At 41.9% G+C, this 24458-nt stretch overlaps 2 protein-coding genes across 2 annotated transcripts; both read right to left on the bottom strand.

Annotated features, from left to right (window-relative positions):
* Nucleotides 1-2261: 2261 nt before the first annotated feature.
* LOC139474249 (uncharacterized) lies at nt 2262-12965 on the bottom strand. The gene is made up of 7 exons (XM_071257177.1): nt 12889-12965; nt 10901-10981; nt 10167-10235; nt 8644-8673; nt 8265-8365; nt 5599-6640; nt 2262-2367 (listed from the first exon to the last, which is right to left on the bottom strand). The coding sequence occupies exons 1-7, from the start codon at nt 12963-12965 to the stop codon at nt 2262-2264; spliced, it is 1506 nt and encodes a 501-aa protein (XP_071113278.1).
* A 6695-nt stretch (nt 12966-19660) lies between these two features.
* On the bottom strand, nt 19661-24070 carry LOC139474372 (tripartite motif-containing protein 2-like). The gene is made up of 3 exons (XM_071257358.1): nt 23982-24070; nt 23055-23502; nt 19661-21865 (listed from the first exon to the last, which is right to left on the bottom strand). Exons 2-3 carry the CDS (start codon nt 23485-23487, stop codon nt 20235-20237), a joined length of 2064 nt encoding a protein of 687 aa, XP_071113459.1. The 5' UTR covers nt 23488-23502; nt 23982-24070; the 3' UTR covers nt 19661-20234.
* Between the last annotated feature and the right edge of the window lie 388 nt (nt 24071-24458).

The raw sequence follows: 24458 nt of genomic DNA, 5'->3' as shown, positions 1-24458 counted from the left end.
CTAAGACGATTGTTATAAGTTTCATTTTATGCATTTTAGATATATACATTGTATTTGTAATACGATTGAATAAATATTTTTGTGGATCAGTTGGTTCAGGCTGTGCGTCATTGTTCCAGAACGTTTAATGGGTACTCATGCTGTTAGCCTCTAGTTTGACTGGAACAGGAATAGTCCCAAGTAATCTGTGTTTTTTACTTAATGTATCTGGTGATCAGGCTCCATGTGTTGTCATGGTACTATCGGCGCCGGACGTGTCACATAATATTAACTACTCTGGACCGTACCAATCTCATTAAAATCAGATCTTTGTTCTGGCTATCGCTAAACAAAGATCTGAGGACATCCCACTACGGGTCACGTCAGAACGACATTTCATCCGACCAATCAAAGTTTCGCTTACCACATCGTGAAAGTGACAGTCGGAATATGTTTCCTAATCATGCAACCTCGAAAACGTAACACGGCGTATTCCGAACGCGTTACGGCCCGTACGACTGATTCCGTCAAACTTATCGTCTGTCTTTCGCTTCCATGGGATAAACATTTGAACAGAGGAGGCGTTGCACTGTACCTGGGAAGCACTGCCATACAATCTGAACCACATATTAGACATTCCGGAATGTTCGTTTGTTCAGTTTTCAAAATTTTAATCGAGAACTGTGTCAACATATTTTTCAAGCGTAGTCTGAATTGGAAGTCGCTAGGTTGAAACGAGTGCCGTAAAGCTCGAGAAAGCTGCTTTCTAATTGGCTGATGTCGACTTCTTGTTAGTCATTTCAGTGGTCGGTCAAAGTTCGCGAAAGGTCGCTTTGACGTGACCCGTAATGGGATGACCATGATTTTAATGATATCATGTACATTTGAATAGTCAAACCTTACCTTTACAAATGAATGTCTGAGTCATTAGTTTTAAAATATTATGTGATCGAGTGTACTTCCTAATTTGAGACAACAATCGTTTCACTCGACGCCTGAAGTTCATTTTCCATAGGAAAGATCTGGCAGTATTCAGTGGATGTAGCCCATTATGTTTCTAGGTGTGCCAGCACCGTTCCCGTACTCGTGGGTTTCACCGAAGTGGTAAACGTCTGAGACCTGCATCACTTCGGGCTTTCCTCCCACATTAAGCTGACACGCCGTGATGTAACTGGAATACTGTTAAAAGCGCCGTTAAACCCAACTCAATCACACTATTTTGTCGATTCCTATGTTCAGATCTATGGAACACATAAAAACCAATCTTAAACATGTATAGAAATATTTATTTGAAATATGTTTCACAGAGATACATAAATCCATGCAGACACAGACAGATATCAATATACATTCAACTCGAAAAACCATAATTAACACAAACCCTACTTATGCTTGGGTAAAAACAGAAAAACAAAGTAAACTCAATTATTATATACCCAAATAACCAATCAGCCTTGTATAACGGAGGAGAACACAACTGGCTATTCTATCTCAACTTGGAAAGGTTCAATTCTTGCATATGAGGCATTTAACATTTTACGTATAATTTTATATACTACAAACATTTTCAACGCCTTAGGAGTGGTGAAAAAAGAACCCGTTTTCAAATTGTCAAACTCCATTATTCAACGATATAAAAGGAAACTAAATTATCAATAGTATGAAATTGGGCATCGGTATTCCATGCACAAGTGGAGTTTAATACAAAAAAGATGTAAGATGCAACACACTAACCGTCTAATTATGACAACACTATAACTGCCTTATGATAATACGAGCTGACAAAGTCCTCGTTGTCATGGTAATAAAATAAACATACAAAAATCGAATATATAAACATCTTTCAAACAAAAATAGACACGACGTCGGAACAAACCAACTGCATTTGTAAACTATTGCCACATAAATCTACAACCGTAAACAAACAATTATAAGCCATGGGCGGATGCAGAGGCGGGGGTGCGCACGCACGCACACACACACACACTTTTTTTATTACGAAAAAAAATCTTTATTTCTGTATACATTACCACCAAAGACAATAAATAGATCTTAATTGTGCACACACACACACACACCCTCCCCCCCTTTAAAAAAAGCTGTATCCGCCCATGTAAGCGAATAAGAAATGAACAGAATTTAAGTTTGAATATAAGGCAACAAATAAATCAATAATTAATAAACACTGTGTGTTGGATGCATGCTCTTTTCTCCCAAAATAGATTTGTGTAAGTCGTGCATGTTACAATACTTGTCCAACATTTCATGTTACAACAGCACGCTCAGCCTCTGAAGACGGAGGAATTGGTTCCATCGAAGAACATTCGTTTTGAGTAGATCGTGTGGTCGCGGAGATCGGGGACGTCCTCCACATGAATGAGGTGGTGCCTGCATTTGAAGAAAGAGAATCAAATTCCAGTAACAGCAAGGGTGAATCTGCATGATTCTACTTCACTTTATTCTCCAGAGAACCACGCATGGTGGTATTAGAGTACATTTTACATGTCAATCATTATATACAAGCAGTCAAAATGACGGCGGAATAAAACAAAATTTTGTAGGTAAACAGTCACTGTGGTAGATATAATAAGCATGTCTATTATCTAAGTTTTGATATTACAGAGAAGATAACATTTATAAACTTTGCTAAGTTTCTTAAAACAGTGAAATCTGATGATGTAAACAACCGTCTAAAAGATGCCACATTTGAAAATTTTCCATTTTCATCAAAAGCAGGACAACGAAATATATAATGAAACTCTACTGCAATTATCGGAGAGTCACACAATTTACAAGTTCTAAATTCCCTTGGAGTATTATACCAACGCCCTGTCTCAATAGGTTAACAATTATTGGATGTTTTTTTTAATTTTAAATTTTAATATTGGGTAGTAAATATATTTGGGCAATAAGATAAAGGCATCAAGTGATGGTAGGGTCTTAATGTGTTTATAATATTGCATTCCTCCACACTTGGTAAAAGTGATCTTTTAGTGTAGTTTCTACTTTATTAAGCAGCCATGTTCTGTTAAAATTACCTGGGAACATATAAACATTACTTAGCCCACATGAGTTAAGGATATTTTCAACAAACTTAAGCCAAGAATAAGAATGATTATTTAACACACTATGTAAAGACATGAAATTGTACAGCACCGAGGATAACTTGAAGTGAGACAGGGGCGTGTTGAGTTTATACCAATATCTAATAATTCTTTTAGAAACATGGATGCTGATAGGAAATCTTCCAAATTCACAACATAAGAAATGGAGGCAGTTCTGGCGTGATGTGAGGTGGAATGGTGTTAACGTTGTTCCATATTATTGCACTTATTGCACGTGTTTGCGCACGTGTCTGCTTGTAATAACCCGTGCTAATAAAGTCTTGCGATGTTTGCAAAATGTGATTTTGACGCTATTGTAAGTACAATGTCCATGTTTAAACTAGGGAGCACAGGTGATACCAGTTGATCGTAGGTTCGAATCACACATTCGCCCTTATTATGTTTCTAGCTTTTTCAGCAGCTTGCCTGTCCTCGTGGGTTTCACCAAAGTGGTAAACGCCGGACACCTGCATCACTTCGGGCTTTCCTCCCACATTAAGCTGACACGCCGTGATATAACTGGAATATTGTTAAAAGTGTCGGTAAACCCCACTAGTAAAGTCGCTTTGTGGAATGTGTATGCGCGAAGTACTTTTCTCAAACACATACAATGGCATTTCTTCGTCCATTGGGGGCGGTCGGGTAGCCTAGTGGTTAAAGCGTTCGCTCGTCACGCCGAAGACCTGAGTTCGATTCCCGACATGGGTACAATGTGTGAAGCCCATTTCAGGCGTACGCCGCCGTGATTTTGCTGGAATATTGCTAAACGCGGCGTAAAACCATACTCACTCACTCTCCTTCCATTACTTCCAATACTTTGCCCGTTTGACAAAAATATCAGAACAAAACTTTCCATGTTCATGTACTAATTGTCATTAGAGAGAACTTAGTGGTTTCGGTACCGGTGAAAGCGATGCTAGTGCCAGCATCTGCACCAACACGTCGAGTTCAAAGAATAAACAAGTTTAAATTCACAACTCGACCCTACCCTCAATGATTATACAGCTTCTAACATGACACTGAAAGATATGTAGGGATTATCATACGGGTATAGTCATTCTGATTTTACGAAACGAGTGTCAGAATGCTTGTAGTTCCCGAGCGAGAATGAAGACAATACATGAATTCTGTAATTTTGTAAAATCAGTATGACATACATGCGAGTGTAATAATTTCTATATCATCCTTTATTTCTAGACCTTTATACTTTTGTGTTCCCCTTTAAAAATGCACAGATTACGACCGCAGTCTTAGAAAACCACAATTTACGAATGTCAACAATCTTCATCATTATTCTGTGATATCGATCTAGTGACGATCTTACGTCAAAATATGATTCGAATGACGTCAACAATAACGTATATGTAAACCACACACTGGTACGCGTGAAGTAATACTGTATTGAACTAGTATTTATCATCAAAAGGGGGTACGGGTGACCCAGTCGTCTGAGCCGCCGCGATTCGCTGTGCAGAGTTGCGTCCCATGGGCACGCCAGAAACCTATGATTGTGGGTTCGAATCCCGGTTCGCCCCGATTATGTTTCTAGGTTTGTCAGCACCATACCCGTGCTCGTGGGTTTCATTAAAGTGGTAAACGTCTGAGACCTGCATCACTTCAGGCTTTCCTCCCACTTTAAGCTGGCACGGCGCGATATATATATATAGAATACTAAACGAGCTCCCGTGTAATACCAATTTTATGAAACGCGTGAACAGTTGTGGTATCTGACGAGCGAAAGCAGGATCTACTCACCCGTTTAATAAACATACAGCTGTATTACAGATTGTGTAATACCAAAACGCGTGCTCGGAACACGTTTTACGAAAAATATTGAAAGCTCTCAACATCCCTTGGCTTATTCAAGGACATTGCGTGTGGAGTTGATAGATCACTGAGAGGAGCTTATGCACACTCGATGACCCCAGCAACCTTGTTGCTAGGCTGACGTCACATGGCATTGTTTCGCCGATGGATCTTGCAATAAAATTCCACAAATTACGTCATCGGATATTGTGACGTATTTGAAAACTTTGAGGTGCAAGGCCCGTTCCACAAGGCGATCGTATTGTAGCGCCACGACAGTCGTTAGTCTGTTAAAGTATGTGAGTTGCAATAGTCTTAGCCCTACGATAATTTTGTGAATTCTAAAGGTGGACCGTTGTATGGTATTAAATTCATACGTTTCAACTTTTGACGTGTTTGAAGTATTATTCTGTTAAACTGAATTGGACTATGCCGTGGATCGTGTAGGTGTCAGCCTATTCATACTCAACAGTATAATTATAAAAACGTTATAGATGGCAAGTGATAAATAAAATACTAAACTCGCTCTCGTGTTAAACCAATTTTATGAAACTCTTGAATAGTTGTGGTATCTGACTCGCTTTCACTCGTCAGATACCACAACTGTTCACTCGTTTCATAAAATTGGTATTACACGGAAGCACGTTTAGTATTCTATGTTTATGAACTAGCTTAGTATTTCTAACTCTGTAGATGTACAGAAACTTACTTTAAATGGCAGAACCTCCTGAAGTCTCGAATCTGTAGATGAGGGAGGAGAGATTTCCTCCTCCACCCGGCTTCCAGCATCTCGTCCGTCCCCCACTCAGCGGCATCCCTCTTTTCCTGGTCTTCATCCCTCTCGCCCTCTTCCTCCCCCTCCTGATCTTCCTCCCCCTCCTGCTCTTCCTCCCCCTTCTGCTCTTCCTCCCCCTCCTGCTCTTCCTCGCGACTCTGAGCCTCCCGCACCAAGACCGAGTAAGGCAGGTAATTGGAGTTTCTACCTATCTCGTATACATTCGGTGGATTCTCATCGAATCTGACTTTCCTCAAGGGGCGAGTGTAGTCAGTATGAATGCGAGTTTGAGCCACTTCCGGATCCTTGCGAAGCCCTTGTCTTGCTTTACCGGGATCAATGATCTTCGGTTGATCTGGAAACAGACTGGACGAGTCACAGCTTTTACGTTTCCTGCCTGACTTCTTTCTTCGTGGACGTTTACCCATCTCCTGTTTGGGCTGAAGGTGTTCCTGGGGACTGTGAGCGACCCGAGGCAGCTCGCTATCAGCCATGTAACTCTCAAAATCACCACCATAGGATGGACGAGTCTTGGTGTACACGTTCGGGAGGTTCCAGCCTTCTTGGCTCAGCCTTGCTCTGATGTTTATCAAAGAATCAAAGACGGGGATCCGCTGGGAAGGAGTGTCATCTTCCTGTTCTTCTTCATCATCAACGTCATCATCTCCCTCCGCTTCCTTGACACCAGGATCGTTAGCATGTGAGAACCTTCTCTGAATGTGAGGAAGGAAAACCTTTGCTTGATCGTCGACCGGACTAGTGTTGGAGTATGACTGCCTGTTCTCGTATTCCTTCATGGGTTCCCGGACTCTCGCTGGATCTGGTTTGCCTGGCTTGGTCATCTTCTCCATCCGGATCGTCCGCTTGATGTTCTGGGTGTGGTCCGGGAATGTTCTGGGGGCACGGGGACAGATGTACAGGTCCCGCGTGCACTGTGCCAAGCGTTCTCTGGTTGGTCGACTCAGGACATATGTGCCTGTCATGGTGTTAAATCAAAGAAAACATCTAAGTAGGTTGAGCAAGGACAACTGAGCCATTTTAATGTATATATTCCTTGAAACAGTAAAGTGACAAAACACTGGAGCTAAAATCCGCTGTGGAGTTGCGTCCCCTGGTCACACAAGGATCCGATTGCCGTTAGTTCAAATGTTAAATTCATCCAGATGATGTGGGTCTTTCAGCTTCATACCCTTGATTTGGGCTTCACCAAAGGGGTAAACGTTTTCGACTTACCTAACTTGTTGATCAAGCTGACACGACATGACGCAACTGAAACACTGTTTATTTAAAGCATACACCCTTCATACTTCCCCAGACAGGCTCACAAACGAAGCTACCGTGAATGGAATGCGTTTCAGCAAACCAGGATATGAGTTTAGGTCACAGTCGCGTTCAAGATTATTTCACTTATGGATAGAGACGTGTATGCATGTGTCTGGGCTGCTACTATATCGAACTTCTGCCAGTTTCTTAGTGTTAGTCCACTGAGATACCATGCCGTGGTTTAATATGGATACCGCACGCAGAAACATAATACTGACCCACGCCGGTCAGTCGTTGCATTATCCCCTCGATGCCGACGGCTAGGCAGGGTAACTAGTGACATATTAAAACGTATTTTGGTATAACGCGACCAGGTGGTCGATCCACCGATCTTCCGGGCAAACGCTTTAGCAGCTACACCACGGAGGAAACGTGTAGAAGACTGTCGGACATAGCAGTGGTGGGGGTGGAATAGGGTTAACGTCACATTCAAGATTATTGCACCTATAAAGCGACGTGCATGTGTGTGTGTGTGTGTGTGTGTGTGTGTGTGTGACTGATGCCGATTTTATAATGCCAGCCCACTGAGATACGATGTTGCAGTTTAACATGTATAACCTACTCAGACACAGTATACTGACTCCGAACAGTCCTTCTTTTAGCCCCTCAATACCGAGCGCCAGTCACGGTAACAACAAGTACCATCTTTTAACGTCTTTTGGTATGACGCGGCCAGGGGTCGAACCCGAATCTTCCGCTCTCCGGGCAGACATTCTACCACAAGACCACGGATACGGACGAAATAGCAGTGACGTGTGTATAAGATATTTATTACTCAACTGCATCTTCGATTAGCCAGGGTACTGTATATCCCCATTATATTATGAGACTCCCATAAAGCTCTAGTCTACTTGACGTGCGCGGGTGTTCCACAAAACCATCTTATTATACGTATTGTGAGTGAGTGAGTGGGTGAGTATGTTTTTTGCGCCACTTTCAGCAATATTCCAGCAATATCACGGCTGGGGACACCAGAAATTGGCTTCACACATTGTACCCACGGGAATCGAACCCGGGTCATCGGCATGAGGAGCGCACGCTTTAACCACTAGGCTACCCGACCGCCACCTTAGTAAGTACAGGACGAGCGTGTATTGTCATGTACTGTCAGTGCTGCCAGGAGACCACTTCGTAGAGAGCCGTCTACACTTTCTTCAGGGGGCGGTGGGGTAGCCCAGTGGTTAAAGTGTTCGCTTGTCACGCTGATGCCCGGGTTCGATTTTCCATGATAATCCTGGAATAATACGTTACAGACATGTAGGTGAGGAATAACCTACCGTCATTCTGCTTGCGGTCAGGGTCATTCCTTGGGAAGATGGAGCGGGTCGGTCTGTGGGGGACCCATCGGGACGTCTTGTGAGTCATGTTCATCCGACGCCTGTACAATATGTTGGTGTTAGAAAACGACAAGAATATATCGGACTTGGGTACCGAACACATGCAAAGCTGAAATGCCTGGCATGTATCCGGAGTCATTTTTGCTTGGAAAGGGTTTCAGGAAATTCTTTACTGTGGCAATGAAGTGGAAGTTTTAAATAATGATTTCGCAATGATATTAATAAGATATTAAACAATATCTGACTTAATTAGTGTAAGTAAGATTCAATAAAGAGTTTTATGTGTATCAAATGTATGAAAGAAACGGGACACTCTTACCCGACATAGCCGTGAGTGGGTTTCGGTGACCTGAAATGTATCAATGTCAGAGGGTAAAGTTCATACATCCAATTTCTTTACCTTGGCATTAAGTGAGTGAGTGAGTGAGTTGGGTTTAACGCCGCTTTTCACAATATTCCAGTTATATCGCGGCGTGTCAGCTTAATGTGGGAGGAAAGCCCGAAGTGATGCAGGTCTTAGACGTTTACCACTTCAGTGAAACCCACGAGCACGGGTATGGTGCTGACAAACCTAGAAACATAATCGGGGCGAACCGGGATTCGAACCCACACTCATAGCTTTCTGGCGTGCCCAAGGGACGCAACTCTGCACAGCGAATCGCGGCGCCTTAGACGACTGGGCACCGTGCCCCCCTTGGCATTAAGACAAAGGCGTGTTCAGTTATTGTTCACGGATTTTGAAAGAGAATGATTTGATCGGTAGGTCGCAAAAAATGCTTTGTAAGGATTCTGTAATCATCAAATATATGTGTTGGATCGGTAAGTGATATATTTTTTTAAATCTTGTCCTAGTCTGGTCCTTTTAAATATTATAAATCTTAAATCTGACATCGGCATTTCACTGTCTTTTTTTTTTAATCTTTCGATTTTTTACTGAATCATATGAAACGGTGGTCAGGCTATGTTCGGGTTGATTGTATGGAGGTATATACCCCGATTGTGTGGACCACTGGTTTTTTTCTGGTCCAGACTCGGTGGTGCACGGCGACGTGACATATATGGAATATATGCAATAATCATACTACATTCCTGATGATATTGGGTTTGATTGTTTTCTGTATGATGTGTTTGATTTAATGTGTCTCTTACAAGCAGGTTACATGTATATAACCTATCACGATCCGGGTTACAAGACCCGTGAAGATCCGGGGTAGAATAGGTCTTCAGCAACCCATGCTTGCCATAAAAGGCGACTATGCTCGTCGTAGAGGCGACTAACGGGATCGGGTGGTCAGGCTCGCTGACTTGGTTAATGCATTCATCGTATCCTAATTGCGTGGATCGATGCTCATGATGTCAATCAGTGGATTGTCTGATTCGATTATTTACAAACTGCCGTCATATAGGTGGACTATTGCTGAGTGCGGCATTAAACAACAAACAAACAAACAAACATGCTCATGGGGTGAAATAAAAGTCTCAGAAATAAACATGGATGTTGGAGCATGACTAAGTGAGATAGTTACTTGCACCTCAGGTCAATATCGACGAATTCGGCGAATATTCATTTATAAATGATTGATTTTGTGCACCGTAGACCACGTTAAGTAAGAACTGACTTCATTGAATCAATATGTTTTGTGTAGATGGAGGTATTAACGTAAGATCCACTGTACACACTGTGTAAACTAGCGTAGCGGACAGTACTTAGTCCGTTAGTGGGCGTGGCTTAAAGTTTGTCGATTTGTGTGCTCGGTTAGCCCATAAAATGCCGCAGAATCACTTGCAATAATGTTATCTATTCAAAGCAAATTATTCACAGTAAAGACTTCAGTAACTCACATGAAACTCTCCACATCACCCGTTCTCACCCCCAACGGGACCACGTGCACACTGGCGATGTTGTTCCGACTGCAACAGTAAAACAATAAAACAACTGTTTTGTATTTTCAATGCGTTTTATTCGTTTATGCGTAGAAAACAGTAATTGAAACCAGTCGCTGCGATGTTTCATCAAACTGAAAATAATTATTCAGATTTGATACTCCTGCGAAATAAGGCCCTGACCATTATCAGATTTGTCGTTTGTAGTCTTTTTAAACACGTTTTACAAATATTGTTGATTTATTGAAGATCGATTAGGGCGCTGGTAATGACTTTGTACGGCAGCTTCAGATGGCGTCATTTGGTGCAATTTATCTACTTCGATTTTAAGTGCAGAATATTTGTTTACTTTTAATGTCCGGCAACTTGCAGCAGTCGCCAGTAACTATGGGAAAGGTGTAAATCCTGCTGGGGAATTCTGAATGTAGCAGAGGTACTGCGTAAGTCCCCTTGGATCCTGGTAGGGTGACCTTGGTTTTCATGTTGAGGATCTTTTGCCCGTTTTATATTGCATGTTGTGTAATAGTAAGATATTTTAATATTCTTTAACTAGTTTTTAGTCAGTTTGTGATATAATGGTAGTTATTATACTGTTCTTCGGCGACAAGTTTTAAAATAGTAATAGTTTCCATTCTTACAGAGTAAATGTCTAGTATCTCAGGTCAAATGAATGACTGTCCTGTCATACTCACTATCTGGCCAGGGGGTCCCTTGTTTCACAGAGCGGGACGTCGTGTAGTGGGTTCTCTCCCCATCGTTGCGGCCTTTGCGAACTGGCAAATGAAACATGCTGAATAGATAAAGATATATCGGACATTCTAACAACAGCACACAATCCATTCTTTCGTTACAACAGTTCCAGGTGTATCACGGCAACTGCTGCTCAATTTTGGAGGGCTTCAGTAGTGACAGGTCTGTGCTGTTAACCATTTGTTCAGACCCACGTGCCCATGTTTGTGTCTGTAAGACCTAGGTACGTTGCCGGGGGAACTAGGACACAAACCCTCAATCAGCGGATCCTGTACATGGCGCTGTGGCTGTATCATCCGCCAGACTGGTTCCCTGAGTATTCTGCGCTGGCGCTACACTGAGCGCTAGCGCAGCATACCCAGGGAACCAGGCTGTATCATCCGTGTACTTGTTTACACGCTCTCTATTTTCTCTGGTGGTGATAAATTTGGACTGAGTGATTTATGCATTGCCAATTTGTTTAGTGTGCTTTTATCTTTTGGTTAAACGTGAAATGTTTTGTTTTGGTTTTTTTTGTATGTGGAGCCCATTTGGAACAATATCAAGAATATGTTTTATAGGCCCTTTGAATTCCATCGTTTATATACGACATTTCGCCACAATAAGAAGGTGTCATTTTTCTTACAGCGAATTCGTTCTAGATTATTATTGAGTGAGTGAGTGTGGTTTTACGCCGTTTTTAGCAATATTACAGCAATATCACGGCGCGGGATACCAGAAATGGGCTTCATCCATTGTACCCACGTCAGGAATCGAACCTGGGTCTTCGGCGTAACGAGCGAACGCTTTAACCAGAAGGCTACCCGCCCGCCCATAGTGACTACTGAAGAAATATTTTTTTGTCAACTTTCCTTAACTGTAGTACAACTGCATATACTATTATCATCCTTGATTTTAATGTTGACATTTATCGTTTTAAAGTACACTGTAGCCCTACAGGTTGGACATCACATTTAACAGTGTGAATATAAACTGACAAAAGAAAGACGCTTGAAAATTGGATTTCACCAAAAAATTACAGACGTTATAACAAATAGGATGAAAACAGTTGCCGAAACACTGCAACCTTAAGTCCCACGTGAGACACAACTGTAATATACGCATCAAATACATCACCATCGAATAACTACTTATAGCTTGTTTCAGTTTTAGCTACCATCAAACATGGTTGTATACTTTCTTTTGCCGAGCAGTGTATTATGGATTGCTGTCATTCAAATGAAGTGATGATTCTATGATAATTGTATCACTCTAACTCTAGGCTGACCTAAAGTTGTGCTCACTTTTTGCATTTGGGATTTCCTGGATGTTTATTCTGATATTTACGGTAGATTGAAAAAAAAAAGAGTTCGCCTCGTCACCACGGTTATAACGAGCTCGAAGGGACCACTAATTTTAGTTCGTAATAACCGTAGTTCGTTATAAGCATATATATAATGGTCGGGACTGAAAAATAAGTTCGTTATATCAGTCAGTTCGTTATATGCGTGTTCCTTATAACCGTAGTTTATTGTATGTACTTTTGTATGTGATCAGTTATGTGTGCAGGGGATGGAGTGATGCATTTTCAGGTCTTCGGACCGCCGCGGAGATTCTAATGTTGGAAGAGAAAGGTGAACTGTCGTGCAAAAGAAAGTATACACTGGAAAAATGTATTTCACCAAAGACTTTACAAACATGATCAAGAAGTTTATAGGATGAACACAGTCGACGAAACACTTTAAACTTAAGGACCAACTATGATACCCGTGTCAAATACATCATCATCGAATATAAACCATTTCTTGTTTGTTTCATTTTAGCCATCATTAAATGTGGGCGTAAACTTTCTTTTGTTCCCCGGCGGTTTAGTCGGCAAAATATGACCTGTTACACAGCAACCCACTGACAATACCGCGACATGGGTGCTTCGCAAGGTAACGCCACTGACCTCTGGTCACCGTGTCCCGTGTACAATGACCTTCCCAGAGACTTGCGAGCATTGGGAGGGACAAAGAGAGACGCCATCCCGACAATGTCCGCTTCACCGACAGACCGGACACGTCTGTGACGTTATACGATTGTTACGTCATCGCCTTGCTACGACTGGGTCTAAGCTGGTTCCCTGCTCCCTATGCGCGTCGTCAACTTGCGCCAAGCTAGGAGCCGGTACAGGCCAAAATTAAAAAAACACCCAGCGTGTTTATTTGACGCTTCATCCGGTGATTTTCCAGAATGGCTACGCTAATGCCAATACAGCTGTTTACAGTTGTAATTATTATGTAGATTTTACCTATCTTTTATACATTTTTTTCACATATTTAATTCCATGTTTTTTTTCTATTCTATTCCAATTTCAATGTTTTCAACAGAAGTTTCATCATTTTAACGTAATCATCCAATAAATATATTGCATCCACACACGAGTCGCACAACACATTTCTATTTTGTCAGAAGAGTCAAATCATATTTATTACGAGTTATTCTTTATTCCTTAAATGGAACACCAACCCACGTGAACATAAACATATTTGACGTCATGGAATGGAATGGCAAAGTTAGGAATATTTTCAATGCGACATTTATATTGTATGCGTGGCTCTACATGTGTCGACATATATAAACTTCCAAAATGCGTATCTCGTTCAAATACCTGAGAATGTTTTATTCGCTCAAAGTTTTCTGACAAGTGTATAATAAATATTTTTCTCGCATAGCACAATTTGGGGGTGTATTCGAAAACTAAATGTTCATGCAAAGAATTCGCTAGACAATATTCACTATTATTTCTCTTACATATTGATATCATGTACGTAAAATGCATGAAGAAAATAATTTTGGATATTTAATTTCCTACAATTAAGTACAATTTAAAGTTTGAAGGTCTTTCCTGCACCAGATGGTGGTACATCTAACAAAATGACTTAAAGTAGTTTGTGACGCTTCTCAGTGGAGGCTCTTGTAGAATGGTAGCCTTTCATCTAAAAATAGCGACCAATGAAAAATTACCTAACATAGTGTATGTCTAATAATTCGATGGCGTTCACAGCCATCGTCTCATTGGCCTGTACCGGCTCGTATAGTATGATATTAGAGACGGGGCCCAGCTTACGACTGGGTCCAGCTCAGGGCGCCTTTGCACTGTGCGTTTGTAACGTAACTACTTGTAGCATGCGATTTGTAGCAAAAACATTGTAGCAAAAACTTTGTTTTTTGTTGTATAAACATACAACTCGTTTCTCGCGAGTTTCTTACGCATTCCTCGAAAACATTGATTCATCAAGTGAAGTCGAGACGGTCCACGTTAATATCCGTGTATCCATCACAGTCACTAAAATAAATGGGGCCTTTACACGGGATGGCGACCTTTGTGCCTCCCTTGTGGGACCATAAAATTTGCCAGGTCGTCGTTGGAGGCTCAAAGGAGGCAGAATGGTTGCCTAGGTCGTTCAAATGTAGTACAAAGGAGGTTCAGGCATCGCCATGAACGCCATGGTCGCCGTCGATTTTTGAACATGTTCAAAACAGTCGCACGTACAAAGGTCGCCGAGGTGGCTGGTTGCTCAAAGATTGCTCAAAGGAGGCAGAAGGGAGGCACATGCATTGCCGCTGTTGCAGAATGAAGGCACAGTGGTCGCTCAATGGTCGCCAGGTAACAGATGCGTTCTGCTGAAATATTTTCCCGTCAATCATGGACGACGCTTCTGCCTCCCTTGTGCCTCCTTTGGGCGATCAACAGCGTGCATTGAACGATGACTTTGGCGACCGCCATGCCTCTATTCGGCGACCACGGCAACCCTTGAGACACCATGGCAATGCTTCTGCCTCTTTTCTGCCTCCTTTGAGCTACATGTAGTGCCTCCTCAGCCTGCCTATAAATAGAGGGCGTGTACCTGCAGTGTTTCATTGTGGTTGCAGGCGTTGAACAACTCGAGCAGTTACTGCTGAACAACTGCTGGAGCAGTTACATAGAAACATGATTTTCTGGGATCAGGCGACCATTGAGCGTCCTGACCAGTTTTTGATAGCTCAAAGGTGGCACTAAGGACGCAGCCTTGTTTAAAGGGGGCTTCGAGTGCTCGTAACTTGATTATCAGGCAACGTCTGGTGCGTGCAACTCGCTCCTGCGAGACCTGGAACAGGAACATCCCTAGTCACTGAAGAATTGTTATGCATATGAAGAAGACACATTTTGACATTTTAGTTGAGAAAGTTTGGCCAGTTATCGAGGAGAAATCTACACCCATGACAAATGGTATTCCCACGGGAGAGAAACTGTCACTCACCTTACGATATAGAACGTAAACTGTACAGTCAGGGCCCAATAAGTATCGTGACCGCCTTCGTGACCTAATGGTAGAGCGTCCGCCCGGAGAGCGGAAGGTCCGCGGTTCGATCTCTGGACGCGTCATACCAAAAGACGTTAAAAGATGGTACTTGTTGTTACCCGGTCTGGCGCTCGGCATTAAGGGGCCAAGACAAGGACTGGTCGGCTAGGAGTCAGTATACTGTGTCTGAGTAGGGGTATTCATGTTAAACTGCGGCATGGTATCTCAGTGAGCTAGCACTATAACTGGGCATCAGTCCGGACTAGTACTAGCAGCCACAAAAACACACACACGTACATGCACGTCGCCATGTAAGTGCAAATCTTGGACGCGACGTTAAACCCCATTTCACCTCACATCACTTAATACGTATCATTCTATAATATTATCAAACGATACGGCCACATTGAACTAAGGAAAGAGCACTTCCCATCAACGTAAGGGGGAATAATCATTGTATCTTTGTGATTGAACGAAGCATCATAAAATGAATTTCTTAACTGCACAACTGAATGTTGAGATTATATGATTACAAGATGTGCCGAAGCTATTTTAATAAAAGTAAATATGAATTAATATATGTCATAATCAAATGCTTTTTCACCAACTCTTTTTTCAGTATAAGCGATTATCACTGTGTTCATGCACATGGAAGAAATTAATATTGTGAGTGGTGTTGCTTTCTAATTTTACATTCTGACATTCTCGGGTGACAGTTTTCTGGACTGTCTCTACCGAGGTTGAGGAATTTTATATGCAACTTTGTTCCCGAGGTCAGTACATTTCAAGGTATCTTTGTACTTCAAAAAAAAGACTATGTACATGTAATATAATTTATTCATAAATAAGAAAAACATATCAACCCAAAAAGTAATTAAATACTTAAAATTTGTTGATCGATAAATTTCTTTGTCATATGTTTATAGGATAACCCACGAGGTACGAGTGAAATCATAGTTGGTTGGTTGGTTTGTTGTTTAACGCCGCACACAGCAATATTCCAGCTTTATGACGGCGGTCTGTAAATAATCGAGTCTGGACCATACAATCCTGTGATTAATATCACGAGCATCGATCCACGCAATTGGGATCGATTACATGCATCAACCAAGTCAGTGAGCCTGACCACCCGATCCCGTTAGTCGCCTCTTACGACAAGCATAGTCACCTTTTACGGCAAGCATGGGTTGCTGAAGATATCTTCTACCCCGGAATCTTCAAAGTAGACAGTTCGAATTCTGAACCTTCTGATTTGCATGCCGAAATGATAAATTTGCAAAGAATAATGTTAAGTTCCTCCTTTCCTGTGTCATTTACCCTCATTGTGTCTGCAGGCGCTCAGTGCTGTGCTGACATCGCGGTTACAAAAACGTATACATGTATAAAAAAGTAACAACGTTCTTATTTCTTCATACAACGTTACAAAATTCTACGAAATAATGGATAAAGTTGTTGCAAAATGAGTTTCTTTTTATTCTGATGCCATCATTGAAAGTGTGAGTTATTTTTCGTGTTTAGACTATTCATACAATCAGTTAGTCTCTAATGTTTCAGCTCCATTTGTGACATGTTATTTTGTGATGTTCTCTTGTGTTTTAGCTCAAGTTGAAATGCGCCACCTCCTCGTTGAATATGATGCTCTCTGATGTTACAGATTCAGTTGAGATGCGCCAAATCCTATGATTATAATTTGTTGGTCGTTTAATGTTTGAGTTCCAGTTGAGACGCGCACCTTCCTACTATAATGAGCTGTTATTTTAGTATTCATATTCAGTTTGAGACGCGCCACTTAGACGAAGCCATGCTATGCTGGACTTTCTCTGTAAAGAATGTAGTCAGTAGATATAGGGGTGTATTTTGCTGGTCAGAATGTTCCGAGTAGTGGGGAAAGTATAACCTTTCACATTCATGGTGAAGTGTAAGAATGAGTTGCGGGTGCTGTCCACACCCAATGATACCCCAGTTACCGTTGAAAGGCAGTTGTAGTGTCAGCTGAGGTCGTCTGGAAGTCTGATCCCTTTTGGAGTTATATTGAGAGCTTTTTAAACGCTCTAAGCTTCTGGTTGCGAAGCGCAACTTCTATAAGGAGTTAGTCTTTAATGATTCAGATCCCGTTGAGACACGCCACTTCTATAAGGAGTTAGTCTTTAATGATTCAGATCCCGTTGAGACACGCCACTTCTATAAGGAGTTAGTCTTTAAATGTTTCAGATCCCGTTGAGACGCATCACTTCTATAAGGAGTTAGTCTTTAATTGTTTCAGATCCCGTTGCGACGCGTCACTTATTAAGGAGTTGGTTTTAAGATATTTCAGATCCCGTTGAGACGAATGATCTATTTGGTGTACAATGTTTTAGCTCCAATTGAGTCCAGCCAACTTGCATAATGAGTTTGTCTAAGGCGCCGCGATTCACTGTGCAGAGTTGCGTCCCTTGGGCACGCCAGAAACCTATGATTGTGGATTCGAATCCCGGTTCGCCCCGATTTTGTTTCAAGGTTTGTCAGCACCATACCCGTGCTCACGGGTTTCACCGAAGTGGTAAACGTCTGAGACCTGCATCACTTCGGGCTTTCCTCCCACATTAAGCTGACACGCCGCGATATAACTGGAATACTGTTAAAAGCGGCGTTAAACCCAACTCACTCAAGTAAGGGAAGTTCTTCTAACTGCCAATGATGAAACCTTTGATCGAACAACAGACATTCAGCATTATTCAAGTCTGTTGTATACTGGATCAGTCAGACAATGCTGCCTATGTTTTTGTTCATGACCAAAGTCAATTTCCTGGCGAAAACCCCATTACACCTTGAAACACACAGGAAACAGCGCACACTTGTACTTATCGTAAATTAATTTTGTTGTGTTGTTTATGTCTCCAATGTATTTCATGAATAATCAACGGAGACAATTTTCACATCAAGCTGTTTTTGTGTACATGTAGGTTTGCCGTCATCTCGAAACCTAATTGGTCAGGTCGTGCTGAAGAAATATTGTTCTATAGGGTTACATCTGTAACCTGTTACTTTCAGCAGGAAAGGATCGCCACAGATATAAATAGCTAAAAGCAGTAGTGTACAGGGTAGGAATGGGTTATTGAGGATCGTGTAAACGGAGAATGAATGCACAGGCCCTCAAGTGTTACTCTTGTATTGCGAGTACAGTAAAGTACGGTTATAACGAACTCAAAGGGGCTACTAATTTCTAGTTCGTTATAACCGTAGTTCGTTTATACAGCATAACTACAGCAAATAGTCGGGACCCAAAAAGTAAGTTCGTTATATCCGTTAATTCGTTATAAGCGTGTTCGTTCCACGTCGGTGGACACCATTGATGGGATTCACACGTTGGACCTGCGTGGTACTTCCAGTCTGGCGTAATCAATGTGTACCAAACAATCCAGATTCATTTTTAGTATTTTTACTTTAAGGATATATACTTGCAAAAATGGGCAACGCATGTTTTAAGTTCAGAAAAATGCAATTATTACAAGCTTTTCAAGACAACAATTTCCCCAGAATACTATTTGTTTGACATCAACTTTAAAAGGTTTAGAATAAGTTAAGCACAATTTAGATGCAGCTCTCATAGACTTAGGATCGAAGTAGGCAGGCATAGAAACAGACAGAGAATTGAGAATATGTGAGCAATGTGATTTAAATATGATTGAAGATGAGTTTCATTTTCTGTTAGTTTGTCCAAACTACGACCACCTTAGAAGAAAATATATTGATCTGCCTGGTTATGTACATCCCACTATACAAAGATTTACAACGATCATGTCAACAACTGATAATGATACTCTAAAAAATCTATCAATGTTCATTTATCATGCTATGTTAATTAGAATATGACCTGTTAAACGGATCTGTAACCACTCCCGAAAACAGATTTGTACTATGGGCCTGAGGGCTTTCAGTATGGAATAAAACTTATCCTATCCTACTTCCAGTCAGCCAGGAATGATGACGTCACACTATGTATCATTATGAATCTGAATGATGTATGGTCAGCAGCTACCCAGTTTTCGTGGCGAAATGGCCAAAGGTGCCACAATTTACAACGTAAATGTCAGATCCTTTCTTTTGCTGCTGGGTTTCAGCAAAGAATTAAAACATCAGATATCTACTTCTTAAATGTACCTTTACGAACGTTTTGAACACCAAGTGTATTATATCAACTTCAAAATTATAACCAGGTTTTTTGTGTAATTAAGTAAATTACTATTTTGAATATATATATATATATATATATATGTATATATATATATATCACGGCGGAGGACACCAGAAATGGGCTTCACACACTGTACCCATGTCGGGATTCGAACCTGGGTCTTCGGCCTGACGAGCGAACGCTTCAACCACTAGGCTACCCGACCGCCCCGATATACATATATAGTTTACTCAGTGTGCCCCTTAAGGAGCAAGAAGTAGCCCCGAAACGGGGTTACTGTTTGTACTGAGCACTATTGTGTGTCATCACTGATTTTCAGTGATCCATTGTCATATTTTCATCCCTTTTATGAAAAAGGTTTATGGCAACATTGACTTCAAATAAATGTTGACGTTGTCCTTTTCTATTTAGTGTAATCTAATTCAGCATGGATACTAGGTTTTAGGCAATGGTAATATTCCAACTACATGGCGGCAGTCTGTAAATAATCGAACCAGACAATCCAGCGATTGACATCATGAGCAACGATCACCATGCAATTGGGATACGATGACATGCATCAACCAAGTCAGCGAGCCTGATCACCCGATCCCGTTAGTCGTCTCTTATGACAAGCATTATCACCTTCCGCGGCAAGCATGGGATGCTGAAGACCTATTCTACGGTCCAGACATTAGCTGGAGAGTTCATAACGATGTCTCTGAATATACCAGAGTGATACACTGTGAAATAACTGCGATAATGTTCAGATCGGCGTCAAATCCAACTCACTCACTCCAGGAATGACCAGCGTTGTCAGTTTGTTGACGGTAATCTGTACTTCTGTATCACACCATTAGACAGTCCCACGTACAGTTTTCCATCAGCATCAGTCGCTACACAACACGGGCCAACTACGCCGTCATTTGACGTCAACACCTGTCCAACAAACTGACCATCAGCCTTGACCTTGATAATGGCGTTTTGAGCGTGGTCCGCAATAAATACGTCCCCTTTGTCGGATGCGGCAACACCTCTAGGCGATTGTAATGTCCCATCCCTCAGCGGAGGAAACTGAAACACCTCACAGCCATCTTCGTCCAGACATATGACCTTGACCTTGCCTGCATCACTAACTATAACGAGGCCGTCTTTCGATTTGCACAAATATGACGGATCGTCGAAGAGTCGTTTAGTTTTATTAATCACACAGAGAGCTGTCAAATAGATAGAAGACGTGTCGTCCTCGTAAGACACATAATACAATTTGGGGCCATCTTTATCTTTAAAACACCCTACAAACAGATTGGGCTTCATGAAGCACAAGCTGTTAAAGACGGTGTTACAGTCCAGCACTCGGACTAGTTCTATCCCTGGGGTCACCTTGAAGAATAAGATTGACTTGGTATCAGGGACGCTGACGGCCACAGTCTGGTCTCCCACAGACGTTATTCCCCTTGGTGCATCCCCAATAAACTTGGCATTGGAAGACATCTTCATCCCATGTTGATAAAATGACCTTACTGTCCGATTGACGGGGTCCGTGACGACAATAATAATCTTACCGTTGTCGGTGATGAGGCACATGTCATGTATGCTTTGTTGGCCACCTTCAGCGTGTATTATTTTTTCGAGAACTACCTTATCCTTCATCTCTGGCCTTGCATCATCGGGCGGGTCAGCAGCCGGACTCTCCAGTGTACTTGTTAACGCAATGTTCATTTCAGGCAGATTTATATTCGCTCCCGATAGAGAGTTTATGTCCTCCTCCGAAGTCACTTGTATTGCCTGGGGTCTGACGTTCATGTCAGTTTCACACATTTCTATTTCAGATTTGGATTTCAACGCATTTGATATCAACAGAAGATGCTCCTTGGACTGTCGAACAAGTTCAGTGGTTGAGACAATCCTGTCTTTTAACTCTGCTTCATTACTGTGAAATTTTGACTTGATTTCAGCCATAATGGAAGCTTCTTTCTCTTTTAGAATCTTTCTCTGTCGGTCAAATTCTTCAGCAATGTAGTCCCTTCGTGAATCTACGTGCCTGTTCAAATCAATCAGTGCCTGTGACAATCTGGTTTCTTCTAACGAAACACGTTGGAGATTTTGCTCGACCGTTGCCTGTTTACGAGCAAGGTTCTCCTCGATCATCGCTTTGCCATCAGACACAGTCACAATGTTGTCACATGTCCTGTGATTGACAACCTGACACGTGTGACAGAGACTTACTTGACAGCTCATGCAATACATCTCGATGGCTCGGCCGTGTTCATTGCAAAGAAGGGTACTTCTTTTGAGGCTGTTGCTAAGGTGTTCCCGAACATCCACGACTTGGTGTTCGTCCTGCTTCTTGTGCAGATGACGACATTGGCTACAGATCGTCATGCTACATGTGTTACACCAGTGTGAGGCTCGAACCTGCTCATCAGATAAACATTCCTGGCACTCTGTAACAGAATAGATAGCCATTGGAAAACACTTTGGGTAGATATACGATAAAAATATGTCCTTAATTATGTACACGTTAAGGGTTTTTTTTTAATCCTTAAATTTGCGTCATCGCTACATTCAAGACATTCATAAGCTAATGTGTGTGACTTCTAGCTAAACATGTATGAGTGAGTGAGTGAGTGAGTTGGGTTTAACGCCGCTTTTAACAGTATTCCAGTTAAATCGCGGCGTGTCAGCTTAATGTGGGAGGAAAGCCCGAAGTGATGCAGTAAACATGTATGAGGATAAGCATTTACTGATTATCCAAATGGGAACAAACCTAGTTCGGTCACGTTTAAAATGCCATTAACGACGTAGGAAACAATCTTGTGTGTTCCTTTTCAGATAACAATTTTATAATAGCTTTCCATGAACGTTTTGAAGAGATGATGGCGCCAAGACACTTGTGTTTTAGACAATATATTTCCGAAATGTCTTTAATACCTAGCTCATTATATTTTAAGATATTTCAAATAAATATATCATAGTATCATTTCCGTAGTTTCTGAGATCATATTTAGAATTAATCACGATGTGCTATATTTCGGCAACTGAGGGCACCTGGATTACAAAGTGTTCATTTTACAAAATACTAGTAGCCAGACGCAACATTTATCATCCAAACACTGCAGGTACGCAGAACGGTATTTTGAGGGTCGGAAAAGACATATTGGGCATCCGGGCTCACAACCAAGTACACAGAGACAATATTAATTACAATGTCTCGACGTTCCAGTTACAATGGAGCATAGAACCGTTCTGAACATGCCCAGTCGTCTAAGGCGCCGCGGTTCGCTGTGCAGAGTTGCGTCCCTTGGGCACGCCAGAAACCTATGACTGTGGGTTTGAATCCTGGTTCGCCCCGCTTATGTTTCTGGGTTTGTCAGCACCATACCCGTGCTCGTGAGTTTCACCGAAGTGGTAAACGTCTGAGACCTGCATCACATCAGGCTTTCCTCCGACATTAAGCTGACATGCCTTGATATAACTAATACTGTTAAAAGCGGCGTTAAACCCAACTCACTCACTCACTCATTCACTCATATTTACGGGGAAAGATTTGGTATTTTGATACTTCAACAATCAATGCCTTATATCAATTTGTAAATTTAGCTAATTATCATAAATGATTTTAAGAATACTGACTTGAATATCCGAGAGTTGACACGAGTTTGTGGAACCAGGATTCTGTGAAGGATGCTGACGCCTTGATGGGAATCAGATGATTGAGACTAGAGGGCACTCTACACGGCTCTTTTATCAGGGGGATAATAGTAGAGCGATCAGCTCTCATAGAGTGAGCAAGTATCTGGTCCAAGTCATAGGTGTTCCACTTGCTGTCGACAAAGGACGGAGTGAGAACGACGAGGAATGCATCGGATGCGTCAAGGAAAAACTGGGTATTTTCCCACTCAGTCTTGCCTGGATGGTAGTCCCGGTAGTGGTTGACACACCTCATGTTATAGGGTGCTGCTTCCAGGTGGTCAACCAGCTGCTCAACCCACTCCCTGTCTTCGTCCGCATATGTAAGGAACGCATCATAGCGGGGAGTATCACCCTGTACCACCCCACTCGCCATTTTAGAGACGTCCGGCTGATCGGGACAAATGAAATTTTATAAGCAACTGTTACATAATTTAATCATGAAGAGATGTTCCCCCTACATCAAGTGAGTGACTGAGACTGGTGGAGGCATAGGCTATAAAGTAGAGAGCAGCTGATAGTGAAACACAACAGGAAATCTCAAGTGGAATAGGAGCGTGAGTAGGATATCTATAGTGTACGTGTGTAGTGTTAACAATTAATGAAATAAACGGCCGAGCTTTAGTAATTATTATATTACCTCGCACACTGAAATAGAAGTACGAACCACTCCCACCTCGTTAATGTCCTGAACAAGACGCGTCGTCTCCACAGTGACAGCAGTGACCCAGATCTTCTTCCGAATGACAACGAATGGCACGATACAAGTGACAAGTATGACCCGAAATGATAACACTGTACTTTCTAGACGGACACTTACGTTGTATCAAAGTTAGGATTCTTGGATTCACCATTAAAACAGAAACATACCTTTCGTATCAGTTCATGTGCTGTGGAACGCTCGCTGACATACGTGGCTGGGGCGCATGCCGTTCAGTACATTCTGCGTTTGCGAGGCCCTGACCTCAATAATGTTTTGAACTTTGAACGCCTTGGACGCGTGTAGGCTAGAACGGATTGTACCGCGTGCTTCACCTTTGTTTGTTGAACTACAGTGCGAGTCAGTTGTGTATTCGATCCACATTTATTTTTGTATTTCCTATTAGAACAAATTAAGACATTATACATTCCCGCCCGCTCAAAACGGAGCCAACTTGACCGTTGATTTAAATACGGAGTATAACCATCGTGGCGATAACGTCTTCACAGCAATGACCATACACAAGCTCCATGCATTCGGCACCTCTCGCAAGTTTCCGTAACCTACAACAGGACGAGTTGGTCGCAATCTCCTCCACAAAGCCGTACACTGACTATAACTCATGTCATTACTCAGTGACTAATATA

This window comes from Haliotis cracherodii, unplaced genomic scaffold, assembly GCF_022045235.1.
Source record: "Haliotis cracherodii isolate W230 unplaced genomic scaffold, xgHalCrac1.p SCAF_3, whole genome shotgun sequence".
Taxonomy (NCBI): domain Eukaryota; kingdom Metazoa; phylum Mollusca; class Gastropoda; order Lepetellida; family Haliotidae; genus Haliotis; species Haliotis cracherodii.
The sequence above is the reverse complement of the archived record's forward strand: the minus strand, read 5'-3'. Positions and strand labels throughout refer to the sequence as shown.